The sequence below is a fragment of the Lagopus leucura genome, unplaced genomic scaffold (assembly GCF_019238085.1).
Source record: "Lagopus leucura isolate 7727_CA_CO unplaced genomic scaffold, USGS_WTPT01 Super-Scaffold_100014, whole genome shotgun sequence".
Classification (NCBI taxonomy): domain Eukaryota; kingdom Metazoa; phylum Chordata; class Aves; order Galliformes; family Phasianidae; genus Lagopus; species Lagopus leucura.
Genome location: NW_024962268.1, coordinates 1379644 through 1403471, shown reverse-complemented (window position 1 = coordinate 1403471; position 23828 = coordinate 1379644). Strand labels below are relative to the sequence as shown.

The 23828-nt window shown below is 38.3% G+C and overlaps 1 protein-coding gene across 5 annotated transcripts; it reads right to left on the bottom strand.

The window, feature by feature from the left end:
• Positions 1-2288: 2288 nt before the first annotated feature.
• LOC122182241 (COBW domain-containing protein 1-like) lies at positions 2289-23227 on the bottom strand. Of its 5 annotated transcripts, XM_042875351.1 has the most exons (15): positions 23062-23225; positions 22543-22629; positions 21687-21783; positions 20500-20591; positions 18761-18820; positions 17706-17743; positions 15214-15260; positions 13871-13957; positions 12774-12818; positions 12204-12260; positions 10065-10116; positions 5459-5527; positions 5291-5356; positions 3420-3549; positions 2289-2823 (listed from the first exon to the last, which is right to left on the bottom strand). In XM_042875351.1, the coding sequence occupies exons 1-15, from the start codon at positions 23165-23167 to the stop codon at positions 2750-2752; spliced, it is 1107 nt and encodes a 368-aa protein (XP_042731285.1). In that variant the 5' UTR covers positions 23168-23225; the 3' UTR covers positions 2289-2749. The 5 variants fall into 5 exon arrangements, with proteins under 5 accessions (XP_042731285.1, XP_042731286.1, XP_042731287.1 ...); XM_042875352.1 differs by lacking the exon at positions 5291-5356 and having other exon boundaries at positions 23062-23226; XM_042875353.1 differs by lacking the exon at positions 2289-2823 and having other exon boundaries at positions 3430-3530; positions 23062-23227.
• Between the last annotated feature and the right edge of the window lie 601 nt (positions 23228-23828).

The window sequence follows — 23828 nt, the reverse complement described above, 5'->3', positions numbered from 1 at the left end:
CACATTTCCAAATCGAATGTATGGAGTCGCAAACAGATATTCAACTCAAAAATCAGATCACGTCTCTTTACTGGACTTTCATGATTCCTGTCTTAGCAGAGGAAAGTACTCCTTGCTTCAAGATTATCCTTATTCATGTCATCACTTTTTGGCAGCTCACACATTTTGAACAATTCTTGTCAAGGATGAAGCACAAGAAAAGTAAAATTTCATCAAAAATCTCTGATGAACACCTTGAGAACTCACTAAGCTTTGCAGCCGCAGACATCGAACTGCACTGGTGCACCACTTTCACAAATACAAAGTCAGGTGTCCCACTAGTTTTTTTGTTCCTTTTTTATTGTTTTAAGAAAAAAAATATTTAAAATGTTTTGTTACTTATATCTTAACAATATTGTATGCTGTGCAAGGGCTGCTCTGAAAGCAATGCCTCCTGTTTTATTATGTTGGCCCATAACATCAGAGGCAGGTGTTGGTCGTTTGTCAGTAGAGGCTGAACCTTCCCACCAATAGTCCATTACGTGTTGCTACTGTGCGACAGATGGCAGCAGAGGAGCCCTCTGACAGAATGGTGTCTGGCACAGAAGTGTGTACGTGCATCACTGAATTCCTCCATGCAGAAAAGATTGCACCCATTGACATTCACCAGCACTTGCTGCATGTTTCTGAAGACCAAACAGCAGATATGAGCACAGCGAGGCAGTGGGTGGTGCGTTTCAGCTGTGGTGATGGGGGGTACAGATGTTTATGGGCACAGCACACAGGCTCTTGCTCATTGTAGGTGAAAATGCACAGCTAATGATGGTGACTGTGTTGAAAAACAGTTTTGTAGCTGAGATTTGCTCTATCATCAGATGTAATTCCCATGGAAATAAATGGAAACTAGGCATTGATTTTGGAGTGATGCATGTACACGTGGCCCAAGACAATTTCTATTCACTGAATACAGCCCAGGCAAGCCAAGATGTTGGGCTCCCATGCAGTAGTGCAACAGTCCTGCTGGTATTTTCAGAATATGTAGTTCATTTGCAATACAAAAAGCATGTATTTAAAATCTGACAGTGAATGTGTAAGGCATCCATTGTTTGTTCTCTTATGACTCATGGAAGTCGTTCGTATTAAGCCTCTGTACACCTCTTTCAAACCAACAATGAATGACCAGGTAGGCACTTCACAGAAAATTAATTATCTTTCCACAGACAACAGACTTCTTAATTATTTCTATGATAAAGGTAACTGATTGCTTTCCTTATATGTAATGAAACATAAAGAGCACTAAGTACAAATGCATAATTTATGATTTTGCATTTATGTAATGTTTATAACTCAGCCCGTAATTGACAGCAATCATTTGTCTCGTACACAGGAAAGTGTCATTTACACAATCTAGAATCTGCAGAGTTGCAAGTATACATACTAGCTTCCAAACTGAAGGGACGTGACTGCTAAGAGAAACTGTCAAAATTTCTATTTAACTCAAGCACCAGCAGTGCTGAAAGCCCAAGGGAACAGCGTCGAGCTCTGACAGGGGAGGGTCAGGTTGAGTGTCAGGAAAAAGGGTGCCTGGGCCCTGGAATAGGCTCCTCAGGGCAGTGGTCACTGCCGCAAGCTGCTGAAGTTCAAGGGGGATCGGGACAATGCTCTCACCCCCAGCATTTCAATTTTTGAGTGTTCCTGTATGGAGGAACATCCAGTTTAGGATATTCTGTGATTATTTGATTCTAAACAGCAATGTTACCATAAAGTTGTTCTTTTTACCTTGCATTGGTTTCTGGTTTGTGGAAACTTCTTCAAGCTACCTAATACTAATGACATGATATATCAATTCACGTCTGCTAGTGTTCTCATTTCAGCTGGACAGAGCTGATTTTATTCTTAATGTCTGGAACAATGCTGTTTTGGCTTTAGGAGAAAAACAATGTTGGTAACACACCAGTATGTTGCTGTTACTGAGCAGTGCTGCACAGAGCCAAGGATGTTTTACAGTGCCTCATACTGTCCTGCCAGCAAAGGGCTGCTGCAGAGGCACAAAGAGCTGAGATGGGACAGAACCAGGACCATTGACCTAAACTGGCCAGAGGGACATTCCATAACATGAGACATGATGTTAAAAACAAAACAAAACAAGCAAACAAACAAACAAAAAAAAACCAGTAGAACTGAGCTGAGAGGGCTGGGAGGACAGCTGCTGTGTGGAGACTGGCTGCACATTTTACTTTCATTTATACCACAGGTTTGTTACCTGGGACGGATGGATGCGTTTAAAAATCAAAGAATAAGCGGAAAGCTAAGCAAGAAAGTTTAATAGGAAATACTAAATACTTTTTTCTGTGATTACATGACTGGCAAAAATCAATACTAATTTATTATTAAGAGATCATTACAGCAAAAAAGCAATAGTTTTCCAACATCCTTACCACATATACCTACTGTAATTTATGGCCTTTTTCAACATACAACAGAAACAAGTCTTTTCCCTATCTGTACTTTTGCAATGCTAAATGAATTCATCAGCATAAATTAAGCCTAACTCAAAATGCTAGAATTTTTTTGTGTTTGATTCTAGACCAGAAGAGCTATTCTTTTAACAGTAGGTGAGCAGGGATTCTTAGCAGGACTTGAGAGTTTAACTGTCCAGTAGGTTGGAAGAAGAAAAAGGGACTACTGCACTGTGTGTCATTCAGTCCTTCTTGTCATAAAAAGCTTGCAGAGTTAAGCACAAGACTTTTAATCTTGTTTATATCCAGTGTCAACTATTTTCATGCTTCTCTGTCACAGTTTCTATGAATACTTCTTTGATGATCTCCTTATCCAAGTTTCTACCTGCAAAGAGAAAAAAGATTAGTCAATTGTACTTCAGAGCACATTACAAAAATCCACTGCTGTAAGGAGAAGCCGCTAAGATCTCTCACCAGGAAGATACTTACTCTACCAGTGAGTGAAAACAGTACTTTATCAAAACTAAGCTGCAGGTAACAAGTTAATTTTACGTTATACAGGCAAAAACAGATTTCAAGAAATATGCAACACCTGTGAAACAAACCTGACTTTGTACGCTTTAATGACTTCACATTCCTCACCGTTATTGGTTATGTGATCAAATACTCAAAGCATGCCCATGAATTCCCATGTAATTATTTGTTTTTAAAACAATCCTCAATATGCTTACATAATTTCTGAATATCTTTTATTTTATTTAACTACAAAGGACAGCAAGCACAGCTGTTCTCAGCTGCTTTAAGAAGGTGCAGGGGGATTTTCATGTATAGAGCTTGGACTGAAGGTTACACAGAACATCATAATTGCTGTTACTCTGGCTAGTACAGGCTGGCTGCTTTTCACTGGACAGGTTTCACTGGACTGCTGCTGACAGAAAAAGCTCCTTAAAGTCACAAAAAAAGATGCAAAGTTACTCATACCAATTAAAACGAGTCTATTTGTTCTTTTTTCATCTTCCTTCCATGCTACTGCAGTCTCTTCCAGATCATAGAGCTCATGGACACCTTGGACTATCACTTGATGAGATTTGCCTTGAATAGATACGAGTCCCTTATCAGAAAAATAACTGTTAGAGTATATAAACAAACCTTTAAAAACAAAATACTTGTAGGGGAAAAAAACAACTTTAAAAGTGGACAGAACAGGGAAAACCTCTGACAACTATGCAGCAGTTGATCAAAATAATAATGCAACAGAATTGTTTCTTGTAACATCCATTCTCACATATAACAATTATACTTTGCCATGCTCTCAGTTTCTCATTTGGACAGTCACCTAGAACATTTGTGCAAATTAAAATGTCATCTCCTACCATGGCACTTTAATTATATGTATGATGTATGTTTCTATGAAAGCCTTATCACCTCTCAATGATGACATAAAATGAGCAAAAATGTTGAGTCTATTCCCACTGAGTTCTCATGCTTAACATTTACACTATCTTGAAACGGAATCTCTGAATAGTAGAGAAAGAACAAATATTTGTGTGAAATGACTAGCAATGGAATTACAATGGAATACTTTCAAAACTAAGTCCATTAACTCACATTCCAAAAGTTGCATTAAGAGTTTTCATCACTTGAAAACTTTCTAAAATATTCTAGTCGCACACATCCTGTCAAACACCTCTTATACTTCCTTAAAGAAATAAAAAAAAAAAAAAAACAGTTAAAAGTATTTCATGACAAAAAGTCTGTATTTGACACAGTAGTAGGAATTCTGCAGCCACTGCCAAAAAATACTGTAGTTGCTGGTAAAATATGAATATGAAAGCAACAAACTTTGGAATCCATTCAATAATTACCTGGGACTAATTTACTTTGGTATATTTGTCTGCAACAACTGTTGTTCAGCACACACTGTATTATTTGCCTCAGAAATTTTGATTAGTTAGTTTGATTCCAAAGCTCAGTACAACAGAAGCATACTTCTAATTAGCAGTACAGCTAATTAGTACAGCAGACAGCTTAAAGTGCATCAGCATTGTTGTTTTTTTGTTGTTGTTTTACTTGTTAAGAGAGGGAAGATGAGAACCTTTGTTTTTTTTGCTGCTGAAAGATCAAGAAATGCAACCTTTCTTCCAGTGAAGCAGAAATAATTACGTTGCTACCTATGACGCACACATTCCCAGGAAACTAATCAGAGCACATTTCATTGTATTTCTTAGACCTTATCAAGTTTTACAATTGAGTTTTATTTACTTAGCTTTTTGGTTTAAGGAAAATGCAAGCATATCCTCCAGCATCACCTACATTCATCTCAAAACCATGCAATGAATTGCACGTGGAGATGAATACACTTATGTTTGAATCTCATCTTTAGAACTGCAGTCTGACGTAGACCATAACTAGCATTGTGCTGCTTTGCTACACTGGATTAAACTTCTGCTTATTACGCCAATAACTGTAATCATGGACAGAAATCTGTAACTGCATCTCTAGATAAGGAGTCATGTGAAATGGACGGGACCTTTCAGAGCAAAGGAGGTGAAAATAGCATCACGTCCTTTCATTTACGTCCTGATCATTAATCTGGTCCCATTCGTGTTCGGGACTGCAAGTCTCCCTTTCACTACACAACAAGTAGTACCACTGTTTGCTTCTCTGTCACCTATCTTGAGTTGTCTTGTTCACCAGCAGACATTTAAGAGTCTCTAAACAGATCAAGGACAAACTGGTGTTCTCTCTTTTGTCTGCTCTTTGCTCTGTATGTCACTGACAATACACTGCAGTTCCTTCTGGTTTAAAAGAGGGAAAGCACAAAACAAAGAAGCTAGTAGTCTCAGGCAAACCTTCAGTCTTATGACATCCATGGTACGTCCAGCCTTATCTTTCACACTCTTTTCCCACAGGAGATTCTATGATGAGGAAAAACATTTTCACAAACCGAACAGCATGGGATGATTTTCTACAGAAAGGCATAACAATTTTGCAGCTGACTATGTTGTGTTAGTATTTACCTGTATGAAGAGATTTAGGTTTTCTTCCTTAATATTTCCCAGGACTTCAAATGTTACTGTCATTATGCCCTGTAAATGGAAAGACACACTTATAATTGCTTAACTGAATAAATATTTTCGTATTTTCATATATTTTAAAAAGTGTTCTTTATAGCTTGCCCTTATTTAAAAGAAAAAAAATAATCTATTAGTCCACTCCAAAATACAAACAGGAAATTAAAAAAAAAAAAAATCTCCATTTCTGTGCTGTCCACTTTCTTACACTGTTGGTTTGGTTCTGTTTTGGCAGGGGCATAGCCAACACCTTAAACAGTCTATTGCCACCTGCTTATAAAGCAAAACTCTTTGCTGTAGGTGATGCTTGTTTTAAAAGCCTAACAACTTTAATTTTTATAGGCTAATAAGCTTAATATTTTATGTAAGTTTTAAAATGCTATTTTCATATCTAACCTTTGCCATTGTTTCTGCTCTTCATCACAACTTTATCAGGCAAAAAATAATCAATATGCTTCCAACCTATCAGTGCTTTCCTTCTATGAAAAGCTCTTTACAAATAAGCTACGTAAGAATAGATTTCGAAAATAAAGATGTATTAAGTTTTATTCCAGAAAACCACCAGCAACTGCTCAGAACCAAGCACTAACATCTTAAGTAGCTTCAAAACAAGAGATAAGTATGCTTCATGCATAAAGCAGTATTGCTCCTGCTGACCATCCACATGATGTGGATAAACACACTTCATCATCCAACTTGCAGCCTACTGTGACAGAAGCGTTCTCTCCTCTTTATGCCTCATCTGACTCACCAACTGTCCCAAACTCTGGGTGTTGAACTGAACAGGGCTAGTAACAAAGAATTCTGCTTACTGCTGGTTGACTGCAGTTGCTTTTTTGATAAAAGCAAGAATTTCCTTCATAATACAAGCATAATATAGACCTCGAAACACACAGGAAAGCTTCTACTTAACTGCAGACTTATATACTACAACTGAACACTGTTAAGATGAACATAAATTGGTATTTTTGTGTGTAACTAAAATTTAAGATTCTGATCATAATTGTAGCTAACCAATAAATTTTCATATTTAATCTTTAGTTTTCAAGACTATCAACTTCACAGTCAACATTTGCAGTTCAAAAGAAAAATAGATTTCATAGTCATTGTATTTTAACTGAAAATGTAATCGAATCACAGTATTTTTCTGTAAAGAAAGTTCACTTTTCTAAACTACTACTACATAAAAATGTAAGTTTTTTTAATTTTTTTTTTCCTTTCTCCCCAGTCCCTGAGGGAACACTGTCCATTAGTGAACTGCACTGGACTGGGGATACCCACCTTTTGGTGGTTCACAACAGATCCACAGAGCACCTATGTACAAAGTACCTGTATTAGACTGGGATTGTGGGTGACCTACAGATCAGGTACAGTAAGGAACAAAGCAGTGACAAAACCATTAAGAGCAGGAGAAAGGTACTATGGCTTGTCTCTGTTCCTGCAAAGGGAAATTCTGAAGAACTCAGAAACCTACTGGGACAGTTAAGGGAATTTCATACTCTGAGAGGACAGGTGTTCAATTATCCATGTATTTCTTTTTCTCAAAACTCAGTATCAGCAAGTTTTTACTAACTGGAATTAACAGTAGTTGGAACACAATGACTTGTCATCATCCAGAACTGAAATGCCTGCAATGATTTGGGGCATAGGGAAGGCATCTTGGTTCCAGTATAGAGAATCTATCATTACCTGTTCTGGTGTGAGCAGTGCACTCGCTACACATGTGTGGATCCACACAGACAATGTATAAAGCGTCAGGAAAAGTAGGGACCTCTCAAAGTCAGTAATGGCTGGGAAGGCACGGGACATTGACAGCTTCAAACTCACGTACCCTCGGGCAGTCTTCTAGGGCAGTATCCAAGAAAATTAGCTCAATGGTTTCAAAATGAATATAGCTACCATTTGTACAACACTTCTACTGTGCGCTGGCTTGCTGTAGCGATATGCCAGCATTTATCATACGCAAATGGAGACCAAGAGATTGGAAACTCTCAAACACAGTACCAGCAATCTAGCCAGCAGTCCCTTAAAGCACAGAAGCACAGAACTGGCCTGAGGGAAATGTATGTGACAAGCCATCTGATTTACTGTGGAACAGCAAGCAAGATTAGTATTTGTGAGCCCTATCAGGAAGCCCACATAAAGGTGTTGCAGAAACTGTAGCACTGCTTCTCAGAGTGCAGCCACTCAGAAAGGAAAGCAGTGCAGGACAACTACAGCTGCTGCCCAACTCATCACTCCCACTAGAGTGCTCTAGAGAACTTGAAAACTCTGCCCTGAGCAAAAGCAGAGACCTCTGGAACGGGCTGACCCAGCTCTATGGCCTCCAACATAACAAGATACAGACTTCTTGTACCAAGTCCTGAGGAGAGCCACAAGAATAATCACAATCAGACAGCTACAGCATCTCTCCTGTGAAGACAGGTTGAGGTCGCCAAGGTTACTCAGCCTGGAGAAGGCTCTGAAGATACCTTATAGAAGCATTCCAGTATTTAAAAGGACAAGAAAACTAGAAAGGGATTCTTTTTCAGGCAATGTAGTTATAAGACAACAGAGGTGGGTTTAAAACTAAAATAAGGGAGATTTAGGTTTAGATGTCAGGAAGAAATTATTCACTATGAGGGTGGTGAGGCACTGGATCAGGCTGTCCAGAGAAGTTGTGGATGACCCATCCCTGGAGGCATTCAAGACTGATCTAGTGAGCTGCAACACTGCTCATGGCAGGGCAGTTGGAACTGCATGGTCTTTAAGGCCTCTTCCAACCTAAACCCCTCTGACTCTGCAACTGATTGGTACACTGAGTTCAATCCATATGGTCGCACAAGCAAAACCCTGTCTTCAAGATTGGAAGTGGCAACTTGACTGCAGTAGCTTAGACTATCTCTTACCTTTACAGGCAAATGGCAACGGTCCCTGAAAAGGCTTTACTACTAAAGCCCTTGCTCAAAAGCCCTGTCAGCTGGATACTTGCTTCTGTAGTATTAAAACCCGATAACCTGGCAGGATAGCCCTTTGATCCTGGAGTAACTACAGCATCAGACTTAGGCAAGTACGTTGGAAGTAGGTCTGAGATCAGACTCATGGCAAAGCATAACCAAAATGCAATAATAGAAGACACAGGAGGAGATTAAATATCTTCCTGTTCCCATCTTCCAAACTGGAACTTAAGAAATGAACATAAAGTCCTTCAAAGATCTGTATCTACAAACTAGGGAACTAAAAGTTCAGGAGACATTTCAGCTCAGTAAAAAAAAAAAAAAGAGGGAGGGGAAGGACCTTACTAGTAAAATCTGTGCATCACAGACAAGATAGAGGCTTAAAAACAGCATGGGGTTGAAACCAGGCGATCATGGTGGTCCTTTTCAACCCAGGCCATTCTATGATTCTGATTTAGCACAGAACTGCTTATACTCTGTAGGAGTGACAGACCAGGACCTTCCCCCTTAAATCAGTATTAAAAATTAGAAAGGCAAAACAGACAAAATACTGTATATGCTCTTTATATGTGTATGGGAACTGCTGAGTCACGGCCTGAACCTCTGATTAATCACCTGAGGTGAGCCTTGAGTCAGCCAGAGGAGCACAGCTGAAGGCAATTCACCTGTGCTGCCGGAAGCTCCTGGACCTATTTAAGAGCTGGCTACCAGAGGGGAAGGATCTCTTCTGGGATCCCCTCTTTTGGTATCTTCTGGTGAGCTCAACCCAAGGGTAAGCTCTTCCACTTATTCTCTTTTGTGATCGCTGTCTGCTTTGCCTTACTCTCTTGATTATATTGCAATTATAACATCTTGATATCTATTGATTATACACAATTATATTGTGATTATAACATCTTGGTTATACAATATGAAACAAAACCATGAAGGCAAAAATGTGTTTTACAACTGCCATGTGCAAGGAACGTTTTATTGCACAGAGGGAGACAGAAGATTCTACCCTGACATAAATACACACTGGGTTACATATCTGAAAAAACAAGCATTTTAGAGTTTGACATACTAATAGCAGTATCAACAGAAGTGTTTCTGATTTTCTAGCACATAAGCTAGGGTTGAAACCAAGTTTAGAGGAAAATCTAATTCACTGTTACGAGTTGATCTGTTGATTTTCTGTGTAAAAACAATGGGAAGCACTCACAGAACGAGAATCTGTGCCTGCCTAACGTCTTAGTTAATGTGAAGTCATGAACAACAACTCCCTGGTATCTACAAACATTGACACTATTTGGACCCACAGGATAAATATCAGCTCTAAGTACAGGACTCAATTCTGCAAATACTGAACAGTATTATTTGTTGGTTCTAGTAGTGTTCTCCATGTACACGAACAATGTAACTGTCTCCAACAGTGGAACTCCTAAGCCACATTTGAAAGCAGAACTTAGTATACACATCTACATCAAAGTACATTGCTGTGGGCATTCAGTGTAATATTCCAGAGTTCTCAAACATGTCATTCCCAAACTGAAACCTGCTGAAAAAGTAAAATGCCATGGTTGCAATTACCTTGAACTACCTTCTTACAAGACAGAAGCAGTGCTTTTTGTAATTACCTTATCTAGATGTGAATGTGTTGTCTTCATATTCTCAATTTTTTTCTGCAAGCTGAAAATAAGTAAATGTTGGATTTGCATTGGATAGATGCAGTGTCATTATTTCAAACAAGACTTACACAAACTCTTCAGTACTGCAGGCCAAAACTAAAGTATCATCATCAAAATAAATTTCATCTGTTAATTCAGCTTTAATCTCAGAATAGTTACATTTAATTATATTTGCTTGATCTTTCAAATGATCCGTGTTAGAAAGTTTGCCATTGCTTAGCTGCTGGAATTCCACTATAATTACTACTGTAATCTAATTTGACTATAATAAGGAACAAAACAATCACAGATTTTCTTTCTAGATTAGAAAAAAATTCTAACTTATATGTGTGATAGAGCAAGGAGTGACCTATCAGATGATCATTTCTGGTAGGATTAAAGCTGTTCTTGGGCTTAAGAGACAACAAAGCATTGCTAATAACAGACTAACTCAACTGTCAGACTAACTGAAAAGAAAGAGTTAGAGATTCATTTTCACAACAAGACTTTTAACAATCACAGAGTTATGTCACCAGGGACTTTCATAGAGAAAAATGAATGAATTAAAAATACTGCTGTGAAACAAAACTGTATTAAAGCCTTGTTAAGATGTACGAACACATTCTGATCAGAGTACTCAGAATGCTAGACAGTATTCACTTACAGAAATACATTCAGTCTAATTTTCAAATTGACTCATAGATCTTGATCCAATATTATGAAACCAGTGTGAAAAATGTACATGTGTGCTGAAGTCCAAACGGAGGAAGAAAATACAGCCTCAGAAAGTCAGATGCTACTTTACATGAAGAAAGAACCACAGTATTGGCACTGGGATGTCAGCCACAGCAAGAGGACAATGATTTTGAACATGTGAAAGCAGAGACAGGAACACGAAAACTTTAACTGGTAAGAAGGAGCTTAAAAAGGGTCAAATAGCTCACGCCATTGGGCATGTTCAGCTGTCTCAAAAGTACTGAATTCATTGCTTTGCTCCTCACTAATTTCTATTTCCGTTCTTTAGAAAATAAAGTTCACAAAAAAGATCAAAATAACAACTTAGATTGTGCTCCCTACTACATCAGCACGTCTTATACTATTTTACATCTTTATAAAACTAAAAAATAACTTCTGATATCTGTGGGATTTTTACTACTGTCAGTAATACAGAATCAATTCTAAAAATAAACTGAAGGACCAGATTATTACTCAAGCCATGCACTAATCTGAAACACAGATGAATATTCCTTGGTTATTTTCGCTGTTGATCTTAAATACAGTTAGATTATTGTAATGAATGGCAGTATCTTTGATATTTAAAATACTTACACTGCAAGTATTGATTAAAATACTTACAGTGCAAGTATTGATACTCCTCTGTAGAAACAAAAGATAAATCCCAACGCTGTTGCCAGCAGGAAAAATAACTACAGTGTGTCCATTTGCTGAACATCATTTTCCAAAATTATATTAGGAATTAAAAAAAAGTACAAAGCCATTGCTTGTGAGAGTGAAAACTGCAGTGTAACATCAATACTATACTTAACTCATTCCCACAGCTAATTCCCACAGCACACTGCGCAGCGTTTGCTAATTTAAAGCTGGGCCTCTTAGTCACAAAAGAAGTCGAGGACTTGATGGATCCAGGAGCACGCTGAACATTCCTAGAAGCTGAGGCTGCTGTGGAACTCAGAGTTTCCTGTGAAAACTAAGGTCTCCAATTCATCACGATGTAAAGTGAGAAAAAAAACAAATCCTCTAAGTTTTAAGAGAACCAGAAAAAAGTGCCAAGATCTTATTGATTAGTATTAGTAATAAAGAACAACTTAACGCCTCAGCAAGGGAAATGGGGAAAAAACACCAAACAATCAGGGGCACTTTGGCTCTCATTTCATTTTACAAACCCTAAAATCTTTTGCTGCATGTATCTCAAGTAGAAAAACATTCATTTCTGATTACTTCTTACTGAGAATTTTAAACGAGCATCTGAACTAGAATTTGTTACAGAAATTCAGATACAGAGTCTGCCTGCATGTAAGTGTGACCTACTTCGTGCATGTATTTATGCAATGAACATTACTTCTAATAAAAATGAAATTATTGCCATACCTTATTCCAGACAGACTGTCAAAAGCATGCAGGTCCAGCACATTGGAAAGATCAACTCTGCATGAGTAGGGAGAGAAAGAAAGCTTTCTTTTCATGCTATTTTTACTGCAGGTAAAGATCATGCATACTGAAGCTTCAATTACTCACTTATATATACATATAAATAATTGTTTTTTTTTCTAGCCTTTTATTCCAATGTTATCAGGCACCAGAAGCTAGCCCTACTTTCAGATGTTGGCAGTCAGTATTATCTACCATGGAGTAAAGCAGCTTTCAGTTGCGCAGTAATACGAAAGCATAAGAAGAGGATTTTAGAGAATATAGTTTAGAAAAAGTAAAAATAAAAAAAATCTATTTTCACAAAGATTAAATCCTTTGTACTGGATGCCTGGAAAATACCTAATTCTCTGATGGGAGCAATTGTTCTGTACCTCTTTGAACGCACGCACACATTAAAACATAATACAGGTAGCTATGCAGGTGCACAGCTAATAGTTCATAGTGCAGGCCTTGTAAAAATAACGCCTGTGGAACAGGATTTGGAACTACTAATAATGGCCAATCTAATACCTTGACCTTTGTGTCTCCAAAATTTTGACGAGTCCATTTATTGACCTAAAACAAAATAGAAAAAAGCAAAAGTGAGGTGCAAATGAAACTGTAGTATATTGATTGAACAATTTAACTGTGTGAAGAAACACAAGAAACATAAAAACACCTCTCACACTGTTATTAAAAGTTGAACTGTCCAAGAGGCATGCAGAAAGCGTTCGTTTTTGTGACTTTCTATATCTGAACAAAGGTCAAAATGCACAACTTCTGACAACAAAATAATACTACTGAATACAGCGTTTTTCCCCACAAGAATCCTCCTGATACAAACTGCAGGGTTAAGAATTCTTAGAGTCTGAGGCACAAATAAAGTTGCAAAGTATTTCTTTGCAAATATATTATGTTTTGTCTGTCAGGGTACTGAGAAAGATGGGACATGCCATTAAATACTGGTTTGATTCAGATCATTGGTTCTTTTATATCCAAAACAATTATTTAGAATATCTTCCATACCCATTTATATTTGCTAACAAAAATGTATGTACCAGCAGACATTTCCCCCTGTGGTTAATTCAGAAAAACTGCAACAGCTGCCCAGTAGTATAAGAATGTGGATACTTAAGACAAAGGTCTATCATAAGGCCTTTTTAAGGCCTAACTTAGCCAAGGAAATGGTGTGGAGTTACATCAGAAGGGGGTCATGTTCAGTGTTAGCAATAGGTTCTTCACCAGAGGAAGGCACAGAACAGATGCCCAGGGCTGTGGTCATGGCCCCAAGCTGCCAGACTTCAAGCAGCATTTGGATAATGCTCTCAGACACAGAGTTATAATTTCAGATGATCCTGAGTAGAGCCAGGGATTGGACTCCATGGTCCTTGAAGGTTCCTTCCAACTTAAGAGTATTCTGTGATTCCACACTTCTTAGCAGGTAACCTAAAATCTTACTTAGGCAAGCTGTTAAGACTGTGGGAGCACATAAATGCAATGGAAATGCCTCCAGAAAGGGACAGACTCTTCCACTGCTGACTACACAATGTGTTGGAGTAATCATGAAATCTGATTTCTAATAACACTTGAGCGTGTACAACGTTACAGTTATACCAGAAGTTTCATACCTGACAGAGGTTCTGACTTTATTCAATTCTTCCCCCGAAACCAAATCTGTTTTATTGATGATTATAAGATCAGCTAGAGCAACCTGCCTATACATTTGGAAAAAGAAAGAAGGACTGCTTGAACAAATAGTTTTTTTCAAGGCAGAAAGAGTATGTCTCTCATAGCACTGTAAAATTACTAACAATACATGTACTAGCAAAACAGAAAGACAAACATTAACCAAATCATTAACCAAACTAAAACATCATGGAATGACTACAGTACTACTTGAGATTATTCCTTGCTGCTTGTTTTGGTTGCTTGCTTGCTTCTCCTTTTCCATTCCCTCCCACTCCACTTAAAATCTACTCCAAATTCTCTTACAATTTATTAACTCCAGGAACCTCAAATTCTCTTGCATGCATTCCTCACAAGGACTTCATCACAATTACACCTTTAATCACTGTGGCTCCACATTAAATATATATATGCACACACATATTTCTCTATCTCCAGTACGACTTATATAATCTGACAGAGCCTAGCTTGGAAACCTTCCTTGCCCCTACCAGGTGTTTCCCACCTCCCTCCCCCAATATTTATTTTAATGTAAAATTCTATTTATCTTAAAAATGTATGAGAGTTGCTTTAGAAGTAATGCCTTCTGTGACAGCAGAGATTGAACCTTCCCACCACCATTACATTGAATTTTGTTGCTGTCCAACAGATGGCAGCAGAGTGGCAGCCTAATGTTTAACTTGGAAGTGCATATGAAGGGTGGGTGTAGAACTGAATTTCCCCTTGTAGAAAAAAATGGCACCCAGTGACATCCATCGACACTTGGACACTTACAAAGGCCAAACAGTGGATGTGAGCACGGTGAGGCAGTGTCTTGTGTGTTTAAGAAGACAACAGTGGCAACAGCCACTGCCCGGAAATGTTTACATAGCCATGCAAACATTTACAAGCGCAGCATGCAGGGTGTTTTTCATTGCTAGCAAAAATGTATAGCTAATGGTGGGGCAACTATACTGAAAATTGATTTTGTAGGTGAAAGTTGAGCTGCAGTTCTATCAAACAGCATTATTTGTACTCTATCTGCTGCAGTTTCCCTGGAAATAAAGAGGAGGAAAATAAAGATTATTTTCAGATAAACCTACTTACTAGAAAATTCCTCTCTTAGCAGAAAGATCAAATGAAGTACTGAATAATTTTTGATTTCTATCTTTGTTTAAAAGCAAGGGAGGGGAAAATCTTAGAAAAGAAAAAGAATCAATTCTGAATAATCTTCCACACAGTGCAGTCACTGACTACAATTAAAAAATCAAAATTAAAAAAAAAAAAGAAGTTTTTATATCCATACCGTGACGCTTCATTGACAAGACCTTCTGGCTTCTCCTCTGTCAAGTGCTAGATAAGAATTAAAACAAGGGGATTAAGCGTGTTTAATTAATGTTCAAATTAATTTGAAGTTAAAGTATGCCAAAGTCATTTTACACAAGGTATGACTTTCAAGGAAGTATTACAGGAAGATTGTATCTTATCTTTGTGGGTTTTTTTTCCATTAGGATGAAAAAGTTCATACCTTCACCTTTACAGAAGCTTAACATTTCTTTAATGGAAACTATTTTCTTTCAGTACATTATTTGCATAGAATGCTGAAGAGTTGGAAAGCTGAGTTATAATATTCAATTCATCATGAATCTCAAAACTAAAGTCACCATGATATGCAGTAACCATGGAAAAAGGTATCTGAATAAAAATATATTTTTTTCTATTTACTTATGTCTATTGTTAAAGATGTATTAGGCTTGCAGTACAAGATTTCATAATTATGTAAGAATATCTCTTCTCTCTGAAAGATTTACAAAACCACATAGCTATAGTAAAAAACCCGTAATCTTGTTCTGAGTTTATATGAACAAACTGCTACTCATTAGTGAGTCTGCCTCTCCTCAGTGTTTGCTGTTTATTCAAGCAGAAACTGGACAGAAGTGACAGCAATGACAAAAAGAGCATCACATCATTATGCTGCAGGAGTTCAGTATCTTACCACCTGCAGCCTTGTCCTACATTTGTGTACCCAAGCTAACATCCCCCAGAGAATTAGTGAAAGAGAGAAAAAAACACCCAATTCTCAGTCAGCAGCACTAACGATAGTAAGTTAAAGCTCTATTCTATCAGGAATTCAGAACAACAGACATCACTACTGGAAGAGCAGAGGCACTGCTACAAGGCATTTTCAGTCCTGACACTGAGGCAGCAACCCTTTAGGCAAAAGCATCAAGGACATCTGGAAAATGTAAAACTTTGAACTGACATTCTAAAATCAGCAGTGCACCTCGTATGGGAAGATCACACAGTCCTGTGCATTACTTCATCAGCTTAAATGTACGAGGAGTATTACTTTCAAATTGGATTTATTAAGACACAGGAATACAAAATGAAAATAGTGTTAATTTTCATGGGAAATGCATCAATTAAATAAAATTGTTTAAGTGGAACTGTCAGAATTCTAGAACAAAACTATACCATGTACCATCAATGTTGCCTTTAAAAAAAAAAAAAAACATTAAAAAACAAATCAAGACTATTTCCTGATTGTGCACAGTCTAAAGAAAAGGTAACAAAAGGATGGCTGGAAAAGCAGCTTTTCCTCTGACTTTTTGTTTCTGAGCTTCTATCAAATTAAGTGTGGTCAGACTTCTTGCCCCTGAAAGGACAAAGTCAGCAGTACACGTGTCAAAGTAGACCATTTGTTCTTTACTTAAAAAATAAAGAGTATTTTATAAACTTGTATTGTTTACAGAACTACCTGAATCACAAGCAGCTTTTTAGATCAAACTTAGTAACAAGAAGAATTGCATATTAACAAGTCCTTCACATACCACAAATGTTATCTGCCTAGCATATAATTCAGAAAGTCTGAAGTTTCTAATACTTTAAGTCAGTTTTGCATATTGACCAATTAAACAACCTAACAGTTTTCATTGAGCTTGTGAAGATAATAATGAAAAGTTCAATGTTTCAAAACATGTGTGTGTGTGTTTTCAGGCATATTATTTGCAAGTTTAAACATGAAAAGTTTGATTTTTTCTAAACAGTTAAGTACTGCCCTACATGACATTTCTATTTGATTCAAGCCAGTAAGTAAGCATTGCATAAGGAGAAAGTTGAACAGAACAGTACTTTTGAAAGTAATAAAACACCTAAATTACCATGAGGGCAGTAAACTGAAAACCGAGGCTTAAGACATTGCAGTTTCTTGTGATGTTAACCACAGGGGGTAACATCACAAGAAAGGGGTTATGATCACTCTTATTCTGAATTCCACAAAAGCAATACCTAATCAAAGTAACTACTGCTTACAACATTGTGAAGAATTGTTTTCACAGCCAATTATAAATGAAAAAGTTAAATTACTTGGATTTAATCACAATTTCTGCACTTACCTATCCTCACTATTCTGTAGGTCTGTTCTCTCAGTACACTTCACATAGATTACTCTATTACCTGCTATTTTAATCTACTTCCAGGTAACTCAATAATCCGTTCATCTGATATGGTATCTAATAGTCCAAATCTCTAACCTGTCCTCCCCATAGCTGCCCTTACACTAGCATCATTTCCCAATCTGCAGCCTTAAGTCACTTGTTATCACCCTGGTGTCAGAGGTCTGTTCTTCTTTTTCCCATTCAAAATGCAGCACTAGTGAGCCACAGTAACTGAAATGTATCTTTGTTTGTTTTAAGAATTAAAACAATTGTAAAAAAAGAATAACCAAAATGAACATCACTGCAACAGCTGTTATGGGTACCTGTTCATCTACAACATGTAAGAAACTCAGTACCTTACCTGCAATCCATGCTTCGCATCAACAACAGATACAATGCCTAAAGGAGAACATTAAAATAGAGTTAGCTGCTTCAAGCACACTTCAACATCTTTTTAGCTTCTCATATGACTAGTAAAATGACAATACCATCACATTTGAAATTGTTCATAATATTTTCAAAATTTCCAGTGTATCTCAACGTAACACTTGTCACCTGATTAGTTTGCCTTATTAACTCATACCTGTAGCTAAAAGAAGTCCATCAAACCACACTAAAAAAATTCTTACCACGCAGATGCCTCTCTGCCTCCTTCCACGCAAAAATAAGTGGGCAGAGATACATTCCCACAAGCAATCAAAGCAAACTAAGGGGACTGATTGAGCTACACAGTCATTCTGATTTTAGGTGACCAGGATTCTACAACTGTCTAGCAGAAACCGATGAAGCTGTTTGTAACGTAACTGAATGCTTCTCTAGCTAAAAGGGCATTTCACAGCCTAACCAAAAACACAGTAGGGTATTTTTAAGCAAAAAAACATTATGATTTTTTCCCACTGAAAAAAAAAAAAGGAGGAAAGAAATCAACACACAACATGCTCTTTAACTAATGAAAATTACAGTAAAATTAAAATTTAAATGGAACAGATGAAGTGCTAGAACAAACAAGTAGAAAAGACAAAGAAGAAAACAGAAGGCAGGGGAGTTTGAATATTGATAAGAGATCAGAAAAACTAAAAATGATCAACGACACAATGAATAAAAATAATAAAACCTAATTAACATTTGGTAATACCCAACTAATGAGGACTAATAAGGTTTCTTCTCCTTAACCCATAGTCAAGATATCTCCTTAACTAATCTGTCAGCAAAACATACACAATTTTTGCTTGTTTTAGTGAACTGAAGCATCAAAACAAGTAACTAGATCTTTGGCAAGAAATTTGAGGATATGAAAACCAAGATTATGTCTTTCAAACAATTTCTGAAAGCTTGCATTAAATTGCAATACATTACACTGCACTACACACAGATATGCAGTACCAACATGTTGCAAAACAAACTTGCACTGCTTACCATCAAGATATATGTCGCTTCCCAGCTCAGAATCAACCCAGAACATGGAGGCCACAGCTCCTAGGAAGTACAATAAGTTTAGCTGCAAAACTGATACTAGTAGTTCTGTATTTAAAACTCCTCTCTTACAAATTCAGAGAGCATTATCAATGTCAAGTGCCTGACCATATATTTTATCCAGCAGCTGCCAAAGCATTACAGTTATGTAATATGTAAGATGAGACTAGAAAAGCTTTAAAAATCTCACAATTCCAGATGCATGTAAGTCTTCTGAATTAACTTCACCCAGTAATATCTACAGTGTCATTACTGCATTCATTGCAGGACTCCTCCATACAAAACACTGAAAGAAAAATGGGGTTGAGAACAGGAGCGTGGCTGAGGGAAGCTATTCTCTACCCAGCACTTTTAAGATTACATGTGGATAGTTCTTCCAGCAGTAGCATAGCCTATGCAAGAAAGATGTAACTAAACTGATGCAAGTTCAGCATAGAATCACTAAGACAGTAGGGATCACAGGCCCTGAAAGAGGTGGGCAACAGAAGTTGCTCTGTCTACACAGCAAACTTTCCATGGGAGCTAACGGCAGCCACCTTGAAAATCAAAGATAAGTCACTCAGGAGACTGAGAGAAGTTTTTCCATAGTGTTACACGGCAGAAAGATTAGAGATAACAGCATTAAGCTTAAACAAGAGGTTCAGATCACACGTATCACAAAAATGCTTTTTCAGTATGAAAAGACAAGCCCACAACCAGCTGACCAGAAACACAGTCTTCCCAGTTGTCAGAGGATGGGGATACCTGACTGAATATCCTGAGAAACCTGGCCTTATCATTTAGCTTATTTGCTTTTAGAAGTTGGAATAGACCCTCCAGCATCCTTTGTACGTAGGATTTGTTCTTAACAGAGGCTATATCAATGTCCTTTCTTTTAAATAAAATTACTGTGACAACTATTGAGCTTTGAGCTGGAAAGTGTTAGTCTACCAAATGAGAAACAGCTTAAATGTCAGTAAGAATTTCACAGAATCACAGAATTGTAGGGGTTGGAAGGGACCTCCAGAGATCATCGAGTCCAACCCCCCTGCCAAAGCAGGTTCCCTACACCAGGTCGCACAGGTAGGCATCCAGGCAGGTCTTGAACATCTCCAGAGAAGGAGACTCCACAACTTCCCTGAGCAGCCTGTTCCTTCACTTTCTGACAATAACATGCTTTTATAATTGATCTGGTTCAGAGAAAACTGTTCAGGTTACTATTACTTTTTAATAACAAAAATCACTGAACAGCACATAAGGATTTATTGTTCTGTACCTACCAAAAAAATGCATTAGTCCGTTTGGCAGCACATTTTTAGACCTCACAAAGGCTATGACAGATAACATACACCTTGGAAAGAGCAATGTGGAACAGAAATAAAACTTACTGAAAGCTGCTAGTTTTAGTGTCTTCTTCTCCAAGACTTAAGACACTTCTTCAACACAGATTTATTTTAACCAGATTTCTGTCAAGCATTAGAGTCAATCTAGAAGCTAGAAGTTTAACTACAACAACCATAATTTTGCCTGTGCACCCATTCCCTTGACCAGTTTTGCTCTATACAGCAACCTACATGCATGGTTGAAAACTTACCACTTCATAACACATTTTTGAATGGTGAAGTGACTGCTGTGCAAATAAACACTTCATAAAAACAGGTGAATTATAATGGTTATGAAAAAACATACACAATGTAAACTACCTGGATCTGCCAAACCAGTTGTTTCTAACAATATATAGTCAAATTTTCCTCTCTTTTGCATGAGGTTCTCAATAGCCTTCACACCATTGTCCCTGCAAAAAGAAACAATTAAACCTGAGAGTAGAAAAAACAAGTAAAACATGCTTACACGTTTTATATAAACTTATCCATGTGCTGATGCAGAACCCAATGACAGTATCATCAAAGCAAAAGGTCTGAGTCAGGACCTACACAAACTACACTTAAAATTTAGTCACCAAGCTGCTGTTCTAGTATTAGGCAAACAAAAGCCTTCAGTTTTATTTTGGTCTGAAAAACATTTGTGCACTCCCCAAGGCTATAACAATGGCAATTTAAATTAATATTAATTTTCAAACACTGAAATCACAGTAAAGCAGAGTTGCGCTAACGTGTAACTTTTTGGTTTGGGAGGGAGCAAGATGTGCTATTTACTTAAATCCTTAAATCTCAGCTGCTTAAGTAAAAACATATGCCATTTTACATATGAAACTTATGCATATAAAAAAAAAGCAGTAACAGCTGCATTCTTTATCTATCAGTACACAACACAGTGCAATGAGACCTTCTGTTTTCCCCTTACTGTCCAATTTGTAAGGTATACGACTAGTTCTTTCAAATTTTCAGTGCCAACAGATCACCAACAAATTTAACACAAACAGTCCAACATTCAAATAAACAACAACAAAAAAACAACAAACATGAATAAAATGCTATGTTTTAACATAACCACCTGTTTACAATTACAAATGCTGTCTCCTTACAGAGGCTCTCCCTCTGTCCCTTCTGAGCTACAAAATACCCAAATATTAGGCAACAGAGTAAGAAACACAACTTAAGTATCTCACTTGAGTCCTAATTCCAGCTTTCTTGAATATTTAGCACTCAGTATAAAAGCATGTAATAGGAACAGAAGGCAGAGCTCCTTACCCTGTAATACCCAACTGTAATACCCAACTGCATAGTTTTCTGAAAGATGCTAACTCCAAATCCAGTAAGGCATCAGAGGGAAAATAATGTCTATCTAGTAAATTCAAATTTGTTTCCTCTAAAATATAAGTCACTATCAACACTGTCATTAGCTTTATGAATTTGTCCTTCATCTCCTCTCCTTTCCTCAACTCCCCCAAAACCCACTATTGAGAACTTGCATAGTAATCCCTCCTTACTTTACTGAACAGCACAAACAGCCATTTCTTAGCTCCAGCCATTCTTCATAGAGTTCTCCTCCCTGACTGATTGCCAAGGATTTCTCCAGTGCACTCCCTGGAAAAAGAACAAATATAACTTCAGTCTACCAATTTGTGAAAGAATACCTGCAAAGAAAACATGAAAGATTCATGTTGGCATATGTTTTGTTCTGGGATTATATTGTGGTTCTACAGAGGTAAAAAAAACAACTGACAAGCAGGATGGAACAAGTTAGAATAAAGAGGTCAGCTTCTATCCCTATATCACATATATGCCTGCTTCTGTAGCTTAAGGCTCCGTGACCAGAAGTGATGTGCATATGAAAAAAAACACAAAACCATAAACAAACAACACACATCATCATCACAGTGCAAACCCTGTGGTGCAGATAGAAAATGACAGCTCTGGCAGCCAAAAGTCCCACAAGCCAGGAAGCAAAAAAGTCAATCATAGAGACCATGCAAGCACCTCCTCATTTTCTTGATCTAAGATAATTTGTGTTCTTTAAGTAGCTGGGTAGAATGCAAAGAAAACATTATCCACCGACATTTCGTTTTAATTTTCATCTGCTTCAGAATGAGCAGGCCAAGCAGCCATACCGTACTTCTAGCAGCGTAACAGCCTCATTTGCTTGACTTGAATTTACGTACAGAACTGTGCAACACATTAATACCATGAAGTTCAGCCAAAAGTCTTCCTGCCTTTCTCAAGGCTGAGGTATGACACTAATTCCAGCAACAAATTTAAAACATCAATATTTGTGATTTCCAGAAGCTTTACGCATATTTTGCAGCTCAAGATAAATAACAAAAATGTTCGTACAGGTTTACATACCTTCTCCAAACTCATTCAGTATCACTGCAATTCTCTTACTATGTTGCTCAGTCAGAATGTAATTCAGAAGAGTTGTTTTCCCAGCACCTGGAACATTAAACCGTTAAAAAACGGCTGAACTTTCAGATTAAAAGTAAATACTACTGGGGACACACATACTTTAGAGGAATCAGATGGAATGCAAAAGAATGAGAACCAACACTATAATGTATATATACACACGTACAAATTCGTACATATATTTTTTAAGAAGAGTTCACAGAACTATTGGCAGGCTAAACCTCACCTTGGAAAACAAAAATAAAACACCGACCAAAAAAGCCCACCCGCAACAGACCGCCCCGTTCACTAACTTCAGCTGACGCAGAGCCCCTCACCAGGCAGTCTTTCCCAGACAATTCACTTCTGTTAACAGAACCGGATTCTCCGTTTCGCCATCGCTACTCACAAGACGCAGCCACCACACGTGCTACCGAGCAAACAGCAAAGTCCCCGCACCGGAAGCCGCCCGCCCCTCACCTAGGTAGCCCGTGATGATGGTCACGGGGATCTTCCTGCCGGAGTCAGGCTCGCTGTCCCGCACGACGCCTATCGGCACCAGCTCGGGGCAGTCCTCATCCTCCATATGGGACCAGGGACCGACGGCGCGCAGACGGCGCGTCACAAGCCTGCGTCCCGGTGCCGGGCATGCGCGACGGCGCCCCCCTCCACACGTTGCGCGACTCCGCGCATGCGCGTTGTACTCAGGGCGGTCGCCTCCGTGCTGCCGCGCATGCGCAACAGCAGCGCCGCGGCCACAGCCGCGCTCCCGCCCGGTTCGGGGCTCTACGCGGGCCGTCTGGCAGCCGGCCGCTAACGGTGCACTTCGCCTCGCTCGGGGGAGTCCGGGAGCTGGCGGTAGCGTCTTTATGATCTGCTAGCTCCTCGGCTGCCTTAGGAAAAAGAGTGCCGGATCTGCTCCTGACGGCACGCACTACCGGCGGAGGCTGCGGCGTGAGGGCTGCCTTGGGAGGCAGAAGGCATTGCTGCAGAGCTTTCGTGAGGGGCTTTATTTCACGTCTGACTTTTCCTTGGAAGGTCTCACGTGGAGTAGCTGTGCGTCATCATCAAATAAAATTAAGCTAAAATCTGAACGTAAGCTTCTTCTGTCTTGGGTATTCTGAGGCAATGTACACGTATGTATGGGTGCTTCAGCTGTTGGAAACTCCACAGCTTTTTGTAGACCACAGGTTTAGTAAATAGGTAAAATAGTCTTTTCCGTCACTTGATGCCAGAAGATTTAAATA